General features: G+C 37.6%; 2 protein-coding genes across 2 annotated transcripts in view; one reads left to right on the forward strand and one right to left on the reverse strand.

Moving 5' to 3' along the window:
* Window positions 1-2,201: 2,201 nt before the first annotated feature.
* On the reverse strand, window positions 2,202-9,634 carry LOC113226244 (BRCA1-associated protein). The gene is made up of 8 exons (XM_026458805.1): window positions 9,500-9,634; window positions 9,008-9,245; window positions 6,538-7,164; window positions 5,892-5,983; window positions 4,719-4,905; window positions 4,172-4,321; window positions 3,423-3,540; window positions 2,202-2,690 (listed from the first exon to the last, which is right to left on the reverse strand). The coding sequence occupies exons 1-8, from the start codon at window positions 9,576-9,578 to the stop codon at window positions 2,538-2,540; spliced, it is 1,644 nt and encodes a 547-aa protein (XP_026314590.1). The 5' UTR covers window positions 9,579-9,634; the 3' UTR covers window positions 2,202-2,537.
* Window positions 9,635-10,324: 690 nt separating this feature from the next.
* Window positions 10,325-13,837, forward strand: part of LOC113226237 (ubiquitin carboxyl-terminal hydrolase 32-like) — a 12,935-nt gene continuing 9,422 nt past the window's right edge. Inside the window, exons 1-3 of the mRNA XM_026458798.1 lie at window positions 10,325-10,382; window positions 10,456-10,690; window positions 10,773-11,091. Coding sequence (XP_026314583.1) covers window positions 10,325-10,382; window positions 10,456-10,690; window positions 10,773-11,091 — 612 coding nt within the window. The remainder of the gene's footprint in view (window positions 10,383-10,455; window positions 10,691-10,772; window positions 11,092-13,837) is intronic.

Raw genomic sequence — 13,837 nt, forward strand, 5'->3', positions numbered from 1 at the left:
ATCCGTTTATTCGATTATAATCATTAAAAAGACAGTATTTATTATTTCGGTTCAAAAGAGATACAAAAAAACAAAAAGAACTACTGAATATTTTTCTCACATTCAAGTAATTTATATAAACGGTACGCAGTTAGTACAAGTTAATGTTTAACCCCGCAATAGTCGCACTTAATGATTCAGTTGTTAGTACTTCTTAAAACTTAGTCAACATTTCAAAATCTAACTTTTCAGACTTTAGGCCGTTATCTGCCGAAACGGAGTAAAGAAATGCTGTATGTTAACAACCAATAGCATACCGATATTTTCATCAAACGACATGGAAATGACGAATCATAATAACGAATTACTATTGGTTAATAAAATCTGTGTTCCGCGGTGGCAGTTAAAGTACTTTACATGAGGTGATTATCAGTTAATAGGAGCCTAAATGTGTATAATACATATAGTAACCAATAGTAATCAGTTCAACACTATAATATATTTTTAAAAATTCTTAATAATTAAGGTTAGCGTCCATTGAACGACCTCATTGTCCTCAAGACCAGCACTGGAAAAACTTACATAATCGAAAATATCTTTTTCAATACTCTATTCTGAGGGTTGCCAGTGCTGGACTGATGCCGAGCGCTTGTATGGGGCCTTTAATAATCTAACATTAATCATCACAGTATGTCGAAACTAGACGTCTGTCGAACGTGATCGATCGAATCAAAAAGATTCGAACAGCACCTGTGACCCGATAACCCGGGTTACTAGCTTCTAAATAACCCCATCATTTTAGAGTTTCATGGTTCATGCGTGCAATATTCGACTTTATCGATATAATTTTAGAGATTATTCAACAATTCACAATCTTACTGCTGTCTCGTTCACTCTCACGTGAAGTCCCCACTCACGATACGGTTCGCCTTTTCACTCTTCGTTTGAGTCGAACGTTTGTTCGATAGAGCATTCGTTCCATAGAACATTCATCGAACCAAAAAGTAAATCGATCAACGAGTCGACGGATCAATGAGTCTATCAATCATTCATTCTAATTACTTCGTGGCGTAGTGTCCATTATTATGCTAATTTTGTACATTTAATCTATTTTTCGGTATGTTATATTTATTTATGAGTGCACTAGCTAATATTAAAATATGAATGAATAACAAATCAGTAATTTGGATAATCTTAAGTTTTTGTTATGTATTTTTGTGTGGTAGGTGTTACTTTTATTTTTATATACATTACCCATCAGAATAAAAGCTAATTGTATAATTTGACACTTATGGAAGTATCGTGAGCGACGGATGACCCGCTAAAAGATCGAACATATGATCGAATGATTTGACCCGATCACATCACGCATGAGTTATGACCCGGGTTATCAAAAATGTTCGACCGACACAAGTCTAATCGAAACTAGCCCATCACTAGAAAAACAGCTATATAGAATCAATTTTATAAATGAAAATTAAACGTTTACAACAATACTGTTCATTTAATAACACAATTAATAAAAATTTATCTAACATGGAACAGATTGAAGCTAACTTAACGGTTTGAACTCGGTTATCAGCATACTTCAGCAACACTTACACACTAAACATGTGGTTTATATAGGATTTCGTCAGACGTTTCCGTGACGAACATGGAAGCGCAGAATATCTCCTATCGTAAATTTGACATTTTCAAAACACGTAAAAGAAGCAAGCATATCACACAACCATGCGAAATAGCAGAAGAGACCAGAAAGATGGATGATACGCTGTACACAGACGCGGTGCTGATGAGTACTAATAAATGAGGTCCAACCCTAAAACAATAGTGTAATGATGGCTTGAGGTCGAGAAAACGGAATTTGGTGCAAACCAGATTTCTTTGAAATGTGAAGAAGCCATTATAATAATATCAATACCGGAAGCCATAAATTCTGCTGCAGAAGAAATAAGTTTGTATGCCTAGCAACTACATTCTTAGATCATCATTCTTACACCTAATCACTGCACTATATCTCACTGCTATTACAATAGTGTGGTATCTCAAAACATGTGAAATTCAAGATTATACTACTGTTGAACGTAAAATTTGCTTATCGTCAATAAAACGGTCGTTAGAATATTGTAACATACAATTTAAAAATATCTACTTAACTCAAGATGAAACTAACTTTCTGTGAGCTAGTTCTGGACAAAACAGTCCGAAATATAAAATAAGTTTTTCCCTTTGATTTTTAAATACATTTGGTAAGTAAGATACTGTTTAGATGTCTGTAATAAACTTTAATTAATATTTTCCCAAAGTGGTCCCTACCATTTGAAATTTGGATTGTTGTAAAAAATACGTGTTTTCAATTATTTCTTGTGGTGGTTGAAATTTTTTATCTTGCCGAAGTGGGCGATGAACCAAAAATTTGGGAACCTATGCTTTAACCTATACATAAATTTTAATAGTGTGAGACATAAGCAAATCGTTTTTCATTGAATCTGAAAAAATACACTTCGAATTAATACACTGTTGTATTAACAGTTCGACATATCACCAGCGCGTGTCGCCTATCGCCTCTTCCGGCGCGGCTTAATTGGCGGCGCGACGGACACGCTGGCCGAAGCGATCTCTTCTTGCGAGGCCCCTTCTGCCTTTTCCAGCTGCCCACGCGCTTCCACGAAGAACATTACGTCACGGAGTTGCTCTTTGAGCTCTGTCACCTGGAAATTACAATGTTACTTACTAAACGCCTCTATTATTATCGATACAAACTCGGAGAAAACTTCCTTCGATCCGACTGGACTCGAACCAGTGTCCGTTGTCTCATCGTGGCTACCGCTCTTACCTACTGAGCTACAGATCGGATTTTTCTTTGCGTTTGTTAGATCTTTATATCAATAATAACAACAAACTAGTGCAGTATTTTCACAAATATTCAATTTTTAAAAAGACACCATTTTACAATAAAAAATATTGAAGGAGTTAACTAGCGATATTTATTAAAAACACGTACACGTTCGTATCGCAAAGGTGTAAAGACGGCGGAAAGCAATATCCGTATCCGTATTTATTAGTATTTTATACAATCGTTGCATAATGAGGGTTCAGTAATAACCATGAGATTTTTGTAGATATGGAGTGAAGTCGTTGCGTGTGCGCTGCGTTCCACACAGACCACTCTGAAGTGGGCAGTCAATAATAAACCACAATCGGTAGCAGACGTGTTTCCTTTGGCGTCATATTTGATATTTTAATTAGCAAAATTACGACGTTCTTTTTTGAAATTCATTATAGTATAGTCTGTAAATGTTCAGTTCAATAGTGAGTACTATAGACAATAGAATTTTGGTTAAGAACTTAAAAGAGCGCCTTTGTGATGTAGTTTATGAAATTATAATTGATAGATTAAAATACAGGAGTAAGAGAAGAATTAAAAAAGAAAGAAAAGTGACCTCCTTAACGAAGTTGTCCTCCCTCATCTTGGCCCTCGCCTGCCACTCGGCCTGGCTGTTGGCCAGCGCCGACGCCAGGCCGCGCTCCTCCGACAGCTCGCTCTGCAGCGTCGACAGTCTGCGAACAACCGCACTCGTAGTGGCCTGCTCGACTGCGCTGCCAACCGGAGACTCGTACACCGGGAGGTGGACAGGTCACCACTACCACACTTTTTATACAAATTAAGACCCTGAAGGCTCGTGGAACCGACTTCCAGCTCGAGGTTGTCGCGTCTGCCACGAGGAAAGGTCCTCAGCTCCCTCAGCAGAGGAAGTATTCTCAATTGCCACATAGACAGCGTGGAAGACGAGTGTCGTTCCGTTCTTTCATCGCAAGTTTTTTGTTTTATTATACCAAGTGACAAGTTGTGGGCCTGGTGGTAAACGACACGCCTGTCCACAATAGTTGCAGGGCCACTCAGAACTTCAAATCGCAAGATTTGAAAGGCGCTGCCACTGCGCTCGTCACCCTGAGACTTAAGTTGACAACTCCCATGTGCGTGTAATTTCACCAGCACTCTTACCTTTCAAAACCGGAACGCACATGGCTGGACGGCTGAAATACGCAAGGTGCCAGTACTACCTTGGACAAACTTTTTCACAATGAGCTCTACTGCTACTATCACTTACCGACATACCGGTTACTTATATATAAGTAACCGCGGTATGTCGTATTTCTTTTTTGTTAAAAATATTTTAGAAATGCTTACTTAGCAGTCACGTGTTGAAGTTTCTTCTCGAGCGTCTTATTCTCTCTGGTTAGTTTAGTGACTTGTTCCTTCAGCTTGCTAGACTCGCTTTCTACCTCCGAGGCTTTGGTGCGCAGTTCTTCGCATTCAGCTTTATGTTCCGTTTCCATTCTGTAACATTTTCAAAGGAGAACTAATGTTGCCTTCGTACAAAACTAGGTGGCGTTACTGTCCTAACAGACTAAAAAATATTTGCGATGTATACAAGTTCATAGAATACGCACGTGTACTTAGATAATCTCTGAAAAAATACCTTTGTTTTATTTCCATTACTTATTATATTTGTTTGAAAAGTCATTTTAGTATTAATCAGTTTCGTCCAATATCAAAAATTCACAAATTCAGATAGGTTTCAATTTGCCTTGCACTAGACAAATTTATGTTTATTCTTCTGTCCTTGTTGTATTACGGATTCCTTGTCTATACTGAGTTGACAATAAGAACTTCCAACTACCAACCTGCTGCTTATCCGATAATGAGTGACCAAAACGAAGTATTCACCACCAACCTGTTAATCTTCTCCTCATAGAACATCCGTTGGCTGTCGAGCTGGTGCGTGAGAATGTAAGTGAATTCCAGCTGCGCCGAGTCTAGCTTGTCCCCCCCACAGGCCGCGTCCTCCCCCGGCGCGCCCTCAGACGCAACAAGCTTGCCATCCGTCTTGTTCTGCACGAGTCGGTGCACGAAATTGTCTCCTGGGGGCATGGTATCAGAATAAATTTGCCAGACCATAGTTTTTAAGATTTTATTTGGATTTACAGAATCAAATGCTGTTTAAGACTTTTAATATATCTTTATCATTGATATCCGAAATATACCGATTTTGATACCCGAGATTGATACCCGAAACTGTTTAAAACTCTGTCACAGTACAGTAAATAGTCTATACAGGGTGAGTTTTTCATCAGTAACCAAATTTATTTTACACATAAGGTATCATCCATTGGGCCGCCGAGGTCGTCAAATTGTACTTTTGTCTCACGTGTCTCAAGGGTCAAAAATAAAGTCTAATTGTTGTAGTGTAGAAACGAAAATAAATCGGTCATTTTAATTTCTTTCGTAAGTCGTCAAAAACAAATACGTAAGACAGATGTTATTTATATTATTCAAACAATTGTGGATATTGTGTTATGTTATGAATGATAAAGGTTATTAAGTTTTTAATTAAGCATAACGCGCCACTGATCCATCGTCGCAGTGACCTTATAGCGAGTGGCGGGCGGCCGATGGGCGGAGCTCAGCCGCGAGGGAATGATGAGGGAATGTTATAATTGCATCGGTCGGAGTGTATTATGAGCAGTGTCTTAAAACGAGGCCGTTTTTTGCATAAGTTTATGAAGTCATATCTCGACATTTTAGTACTGGATGGTTGATGAAAATATATCATATATTATTAATATTATTAATAATAAACCATAATATTAAAATTTGACTAGTGATACAGGAATCACTCTGTATAACAAACAAAAATGCGACATATTTCAACGAGTAGTAACTGGTGATCGTTTTAAGTTAAAAGAAATTGCTTTGCCGTACGAAATAGAAGTGTTGTGTGAAGATCATGCAGGGGCAAGTATGTCCATGGTTTATATAGTGTTAAACAAAAGTCTGTTGTTATCATGAATACGACCATCATTTGAAACATGTCGGAACTATCTTATATTTCTGTGAATAAAAGTACCTGCGTAATCCCACACTCTGTTGGAACCTAGCTGCAGAGCGTACGTGTGGTTGGATTGCATAAAGTGCTTCGCCGCGTGGCCGCCTTCGTATCTAGAACAGAAATGGGATTTTATAATCGCACAAGCGAGTCGCGAATCTCGCGCAGGTAAGGAGCTATAGTACATTGCGTATTAAGGACGAAAAATAAGGAATCACTGACGAGGGTCTATTAGAAGCTGAGGGTTTTAATAGACCTTCTTTTTAATAATTCGAGTTTTGTGTTTTTTTAGCGTCCGTGATGTATAGAATGTTTTTCATCACATTTGCGAGGAAGTAAATATAATATAAATATGGTTCACGGCACAGTAATTATGGATTTGGCAAATGGAGCTTTTTTAGAATTCTTTCATACATTAATATAACTCCGACTAATGTAGATATTTGATTGGTTATAAAAAAATTGGTAAATTTTTATACAGAAAATAATTAAAATGAATGAATAACAGGTATTTAAGCAGCACGTGGCCGAATTGCAATAAAATTTGTGCTAGACAACATTTTTAGCGAATGACTCGATTCGGGACTCGAGCAACGCTTGAACCGGGGCGTCGCGTTGGAAACGGCCAGAGAAGCGTCGGGGCGAGAGCGGCGGAACGAAGCGAGACCTGCCGCAGCCGACGTGCCCGCAGATGAGGCAGATCCAGAGCGTGCCGCGGCCCACCTCGGCGCCGTCCAGCCCCAGCCCCTCGGCCACGCCGGCGCGCTCGTCGCCGGCGTCGTCGGCGCCGGGCGCCAGCGCGCAGTGGGCGCAGCGCGCGGCGCGCGGCTCGGGCGTCTGCGCCGCGCGGCACACGGGGCAGCGCGCGTCGCGCCAGCGCAGCAGGCAGTCGGCGTGGAAGGCGTGCGCGCACTGCACGGCCAGCACCGAGGCCACGCTCTCGTCCATGCGCTCCAGGCACACGGCGCACGTGGGCAGCTCGGTGTGGCGCGGCGGCGGCGCCCCGTCGCGCGCCCACTCCACGCGCGCCACCCACGCCGCGTGGCACAGCGCGCCGGGCTGCAGGCTGCTGTAGGGCGAGCCGTGGAAGGCGGCGTGGAACTCGCGCGCCGCGCGGCCCGAGCGGAACGTCAGCAGCGCCATGTAGTGCTCGGGCGAGCCGTCGCGCAGCACGCGCACGTGCGCGATGTCGCGCTGGCACGCGGCCGCGAAGGCCAGCAGCTCCGGGGCGCCCAGCGCGCCGGGCACGGCCAGCAGGCACAGCGTGCGCGCCTCCTCCGCCTCGCGCAGCTCGCTGCGGGCCGACCGAGCGCGTCGAGTCGCGGCGCGGGTAAACACCATCAGAACTCACAACCCGTCAAAGAGGAACGGGGAGAAGTGCGCTAGGATTCTCTCCGACAGATAAAAAGAGAGCCACAGATATATGAAGGACCACTAAATTGGAGGACGTCACCAGAACAAGCAAAACGCTAAAGTGGAAGCAGACTGGCCACATATACAGGGACAAAACAGAAATGTGGACCAGAAAGATAACAGAATGGTTGCCAAGGGGAAAAAAATCATCCCTTTAAAACATGGTCCAACAACTTTAAAAAATACCTGAACCTCTATGGACTAGGCTGACAAGAGACAGAGCAAGATGGATAGAGCTGGAGGAGACCTATGCATCTTCAGGATAAGCTGATGTTATAGTTTAAGTAATTTATGAATATAATAAAATGTCAGTACACTATAAGTTAATAAATAAAAAAGTAATTGTATGAATCACGTTTTGGGAACATTTTAATTTATAAAAAATACAAGCTATTGTTTATTACAATTAATGTTATTTATTTATTCATATCTTAATAATCTTACCAGTCCTACCCCTTCAGGAAAAAATAAAACTTAATCCTGATTAGGCACATACATTAACAACCAAGAGCAGTCCTGTAATTCTTTCATTTTTATGCTACATACATTTGTGAATGTTCCATAGTAAAACCACTCATTAATGGTGATGGAAAACATCAAACAACAAAAATAGGAAAACAGTTCATTGTCCTTGGAAAATGTGTAGTATTAGATCAATGAAAAATTTCCATTTGAAAAAATCATATTTTTTCAGAAAAACAAATAGCAAATTTAAAACTTCTTATGTGTCATTTCATTGACAAGAAGTTTTGTAATTATTTGAAAAGCATATTTAAAGAGTAACTGACTAAAAAAAATCTCATGTGAATATCTTCACAATTCAATGAAAATCAAAGAAAATGCTCTACAAAAATTTTACAGGAGAAAGCTTTTTCATTTTTCTATGATAGTTACTTTTAACACATAGAAGATATTGAATTTGCAATGACGAAATGTATTCCTGTATTTTTCCACATTTTACAAAAGTTGAAGATACTGGACGAAAACAATTGAGCCATTGTAAAGATTTTTAACCTATGATTCTTTTTTTCGCTGTTGTCTAATCATTTCAAATCTTATTTTTTGTAACTTGCCTTTAACTATAAAATTTTAATTTATCATTCACGCAAAATAAAACTTCAAAATATATTTCTAAATGTAAAACAAAATATGAGCCTTCAAATTATATTTTTCCAATTTAACGGAAATAAAAAAAAATTGCACTTTTCGGAAAATTACCCAACAGCGGGACATCCCTAACCTGCATTGATCCAGTGTGACAAATTATGACCTTTAGACCTTCTCCTTAGATGAGAAGTACAATGTATAATAGGTTAATGATTGTGAGATGACGTGAAATATTGAGGTGAATGACTGCCGCCCTAACAGGTCATGGTCCATACAATAAACGCCTTTTCAATTTAGGTATCACAGACAGCCCTCTATGCAGAGTGTGCATGGAGGGGGAGGAAACGGTTGCGCACATCCTACTACAGTGTTCCGGCGTGGCCAACTACAGGGCAAAGTACCTTGGAGTGCCAAGGTCGCTCCCCGAAGTCTTCAGCAAACCGAGGAGGCTGCTGAGATTCCTGGAGGAGCTTGGGTGGCACGAGTAGGACCCTGCACCCACCACACGCAAAATAGGCGCCTTGTCGTCGAGTTGTGGACACCAGCCCGTTACACCAAGTACCAAGTACCAAGTAGGTTAATGATGATGAAATAACTACAATCATTATGTTACTCACTTCTCCTTATACAAATGTAGCACACCTTTAGTAACTTCTACCAAAGGATTTCCGCAAAAAAAGCTTATAGTCTCCTCATCTTCAGAAACGCTGTCTTCAGGCGGAGGACGTCTTGAACTTGTTGGTAATATACCAGTATCAGTGTTAGGACCTATTAAGACGCTAGCATATGTCTCTACAGTGATGGTTTTGGTCTCCCGTTCACCGCGATCTTTCTTCTTTTGCTCTTTCACTGCATCTTTGAAAAAATACATATTTACATTCAATAATGCTGCGTATTTTTGATGGACTTATTTTGATGATATCAACGCTTTGCATATTGATCATACCTGATTATTTTTAAGATTTGCAATATACAAGAGCGGGTGGTAAGTGATAATGAGAAAACAAAGAAAGTTGGTGTCAGATTATTGAACATCAACAATGAATGAATTTATTTTTCGATATTTAGAGATGATTAAAATTTTGGGCAATATTTTTTTATTAACTTACCCAGATCCACTGTATTATCAGCCATTTCTGGAAGATCTTCGTCAATTTCTATCCGTAATACGCACAAAGATACAGACATTTAAAAATCCAAATATTTCACTCTGAATTGCAGCAAAACAAAATGATACATCGGAGATGTGTTTCACAATTAATAATCTTTTGGAGAGAAAGATAATCGATGAGATTAATCAGTTAAAATTGCAAATGCAAAGTAAAAACAAAAACTTTCTGTGAAATTTTGGTACTACAACTTATTTACATAGTTTATGATCATTGATTTTTATCACAGTTGCAAAGCTGATAATAACAAGTGTGAGTGAATCAGAAATAAATTAAGACACATCTACAATTCCGTAGGGTTATGCTATTGACGTTTGCGTATCATAGACAAGGCGATAATTTTTTCGCTATCTTGTAGTCTATGGAAACGTTCTGATACAGTTCAATGTAAAAATCACCATATTACACATTATCTATGACTTCATTCAAACTACATTCTAATGATTGATTTTCCGGAGTTTTTGTAATGATCAATAATTAATATTCTTACCTGAAAGTTTTCTATAATAGTGACTATTCTTCATACCAAATGTGTTAATAAAAACATGAATATTAAATTCCAGGTTGAATTGTATATTTGTATCCAATTTTTTGCTGTCATATTTCATGATTCTCATTGGTGAATTAACTTTCGCAAGATTGAAAAAAAGACAATATTCAATATGGTGGATTATCATTCGACGTGAGCTGTCAGCTGTAATAATTTTTGTTTCCTTGTGTTTATTACACGTCTAAAAATGTTATGATCGCGAAATACACGCGAATATGGGTGCAAAAGACTCAAAACCTAGTTTTATATCGTACGATGACGCAGTGAAGCGAGGTTTGTGATGTGCGAATTGATGAAAGTGCGTCGGGAGATTACAACGAATACCAGCTTATTGTTTTATTTGCAGTGTCTGATAGTGAGTTGAGACGTATCCGCGAGGCGTTCAAGAGATGTGCCGGTGCGAACGGGACGGCCTTGAGCCTGGATGCCTTCGTGCACGAGGTGTTGTGCGATGGAGTTCCATACGAGGTCGCTGAGTGGCTGTACCAAGCGTGTGGTGGCACCAGGCGGGGTATCGCTTTCAGAGAATTACTCTGCGGGATCGTGGTACTCACTAAGGGCAGTCTCGAGGAAAAAATCAAGTAAGAACCGGTTGCATAAACAGTTTTATCACATGTAAACAGTTGCATCATGTTTTTATAACATAAACAATAATTGTCGTAGGTTTTTATGGACGTTGTACGTGAACAATCAGAACGATAATGGGACGTATTTGTATAAGAGGGACTTTACTTATGCGCTGCACTTTGAGAATAAATCATTGCCCATCACGGGTGCACACAAGACTGCGGAGGTATTGACTGGTCTATTTGGAGTTGGAGATAAAGTAACCTTCGAACAGTTTCGGTCATGGCTCCTGATACACAAAGATGCCACAGTGCTATCTAAGTGGCTGCTTTCAGACCGTGTGAATGTTTCTCAGGATTTAGAGACTCCCACTTTTTATCAAAGTTTGGCTGGTGTCACACATTTGGAGGAAAGGGTGAGTGATATCACTTTTTTAACTTTAAATCTATTAAGTATTTAATGACACATTGAAGAATTGGTCATTGATCTTGAATTGTTAGTGAATTTAAATTCTAAACAAGATCCCACATCAATTTCTTTTTAAAGAAACCTAATCTGAAACCTAAATTTATTAAAGTATTTCCTAAAACACTTCCTAGTTCTCTGTACTAATTTTAAAAGGTACTTTAGGAAAAGACTGGTTCTAGTGAAAAGATATCTTGTATTCATTTTGTTTACGTAAAGTTTTATAACATATATTGGAAATAATTTATAATACTTATTAGTATTATAAATTATTTCCATCATGTAACTAAAACTAGGCCACTATAATAATGTAAACAAAGCTAAATATGTGAAATAGAAATTTTTGCCTATTCCTTCAAAGATTCTTTTCTTAAAGGTTTAAAATTATGCAACCAAGTCTAGGTGAATTTTCTTTTGTTACTTTTAGATAAATAGGCATATGCCAAGTCTTCGGTCTATTATTTCTTTTATAGGCTATAATCCTCGTCTTCAATGGGTCATCATATCAGAGAGAAGTCAATTCAGGGTATAGAGTTCAAATGCCTGGCAAAGTTACGATTCCTGGAATGTCAATTCCAATGATCACCAATTCCGATTATTTGGTTTGACTATTGACAAGAATTTTTTTCATCATACTCAGATTTTCATCCATCATGCTCAGATTTTAAAAATTAAGCATAAAGTAGTAAGTAAGTAGCAATCACTTTACAAACCATTTAGATATTAGAATTATGATATTATACTTTTTTTTCTTTTAATATAACTGTAATTGTTTATAATGCTTACTGGTTTGTAATGATTTTTGGACTTTTGATCAACAATCATATTGATTCTTCAGGATTAGATTCCAATGTTACCATAAATGCGTTATTGATGCAGCTTATTTTGATTCTCATACTCTCTTGATCTGTCTAGTCAAAGGTTTGTTTTTTAAGGAAAAAGAATTTTTGCATAATCATGGTAATATTAATAAAATGATTATATGTATATAATTTTGAATTTTTTATTTAGCTCTCATAAATGTTGTAGTTTGGTTTTTACGCCTTTTCTTCCTGCATTGTTGTCTTGTTTTTGATCATCACAAAGGCAATTCCAATTATGACTCATGAATTATAGAACTTCACATTAATGTAAATAAAAGTGTAAAGACTTCCTTCCTTCTCTGGGATAATATAAGAAATAATATTGATCAATTTTATTATTAACGAAGTTGTTATTTTTTTACCTAGAAATTAAAGTCACAGCTACATACTGCCTACATTTGAATAGTCGGCCTCTCAATTGAGGTTAGAAAAAAATTAAAGTTAGTCTTAAAATTTGTTTTTTTTTGTTTTTTTTGTTGCTGTAAATGTAATGGAAGATGAAAGGGGAAACCTTGTCTAACAGTGAGATGATGCAGGTCATTAAAAACAGACTTAGTACATAAAAAAAATATTCTACAATCTGCTGTTACTTGAATGGGTTTTGTAATGTATGTTAACTTCAAATTACTATGGAACAAAATGAAAATACAGCTATTTCTCTCACATTATAAGATGAGTCTTGTGTTTAACAATCTTTCCTAATATAGCTCTGAGCTGGTATTTTGATGAGGCCGTGCATTTCTTGGATTCGGTTGTGTAATTAGAATTGTAGGTTTACATTGTAATTTGATTTCTTTTATGTATATTCAGTTTCTGTGTTCTTGTTTATTTTTTCTTTAATATAGCATACCGTCAGAGTTTCGTCTATGTTGCACGTGTTAATAAAATACCATTCTAATATGATATAGCTTTGACAGGTACTGGGATTTTAATTTTCCACCACTCCATAAAATTCTCTCTTTGCTAATATTAGAATTTTTTTTTAAATCGAAATCAAAAATATCCTTATTTCATAGGTCAACAAATTATACTTCAAATCATTTAATGAAACACCCATTCATAAGGCAGATTCCCTGAGAACAATGGGTAAGAATCTAGGGTTGTTCTTCTTGTAAATAAATGTTTGTACTCTTTTATCATTTACTATATTCATTTCAAATATCACATAAAAACAACCTGAAAGATATAAACAGGTCACTAGCATGGATTTTTATCATCCAAGTATGCAGATTCTATATAAGTATAAACCTTAGTGTAATTTTTGTTCACTACTGTTTTAAACCTCGTGAATGGCAAATTTTTAATATCAACTAGAATCCTATTGATACCTCCAATGAACGCTACTCCAATTTAATTTTTGTTTTTGTTTCGAATTTTGTTTTTTGTTCCTTTGCCTTTTTACAAAATTCGGGGAGGGTAAAATTAGTAAATAAATATGGCTGTTTACAAAAATAACAGAAAATTACCAAAAAAAGTTGACAGAGTGTTAATTTGATGTATCATTATTATTTAAATGTATACATTCTTCCTTAAATGAATTTGTAACTGTGAAGAGGACTGTCAAGGCCAGCCAAGGTTTTTTTATGTCTCATGTTATGACTATCACTATTTTTCATGTAAAAGTTGCCATTCTTCTTAACATAAATTGCATTTTCATGAAGAACTGTGACATTAGTGTAAGAATTTTAATTTCTCTAAACTTATCTCTCGGAGATATTCAACACTGAAAACAAGCAAACATATTTGTGAAGACATTCGTGAATTTCGTTTTTCTTAAAGGTTGACTGGTAGAGAATGCTTTTAGCATTAAGTCCGCCTTTTGTACCATCATGT

The sequence above is a fragment of the Hyposmocoma kahamanoa genome, unplaced genomic scaffold, assembly GCF_003589595.1.
Source record: "Hyposmocoma kahamanoa isolate Upper Pololo Valley unplaced genomic scaffold, ASM358959v1 185, whole genome shotgun sequence".
In the NCBI taxonomy this organism is placed as follows: domain Eukaryota; kingdom Metazoa; phylum Arthropoda; class Insecta; order Lepidoptera; family Cosmopterigidae; genus Hyposmocoma; species Hyposmocoma kahamanoa.

What these genes read in the sequence shown, in the direction of transcription:
- LOC113226244 (XM_026458805.1), bottom strand. Translation starts at nt 9,578, where the DNA reads ATGTCTGTATCTTTGTGCGTATTACGGATAGAAATTGACGAAGATCTT. An exon ending in GGGCACGTCGGCTGCGGCAG is followed by an intron (nt 5,984 to 6,537) that starts GTCTCGCTTCGT and finishes TTTCTGTTCTAG; the next exon opens with ATACGAAGGCGGCCACGCGG. An exon ending in AGGACAACTTCGTTAAGGAG is followed by an intron (nt 2,691 to 3,422) that starts GTCACTTTTCTT and finishes TGTAATTTCCAG; the next exon opens with GTGACAGAGCTCAAAGAGCA.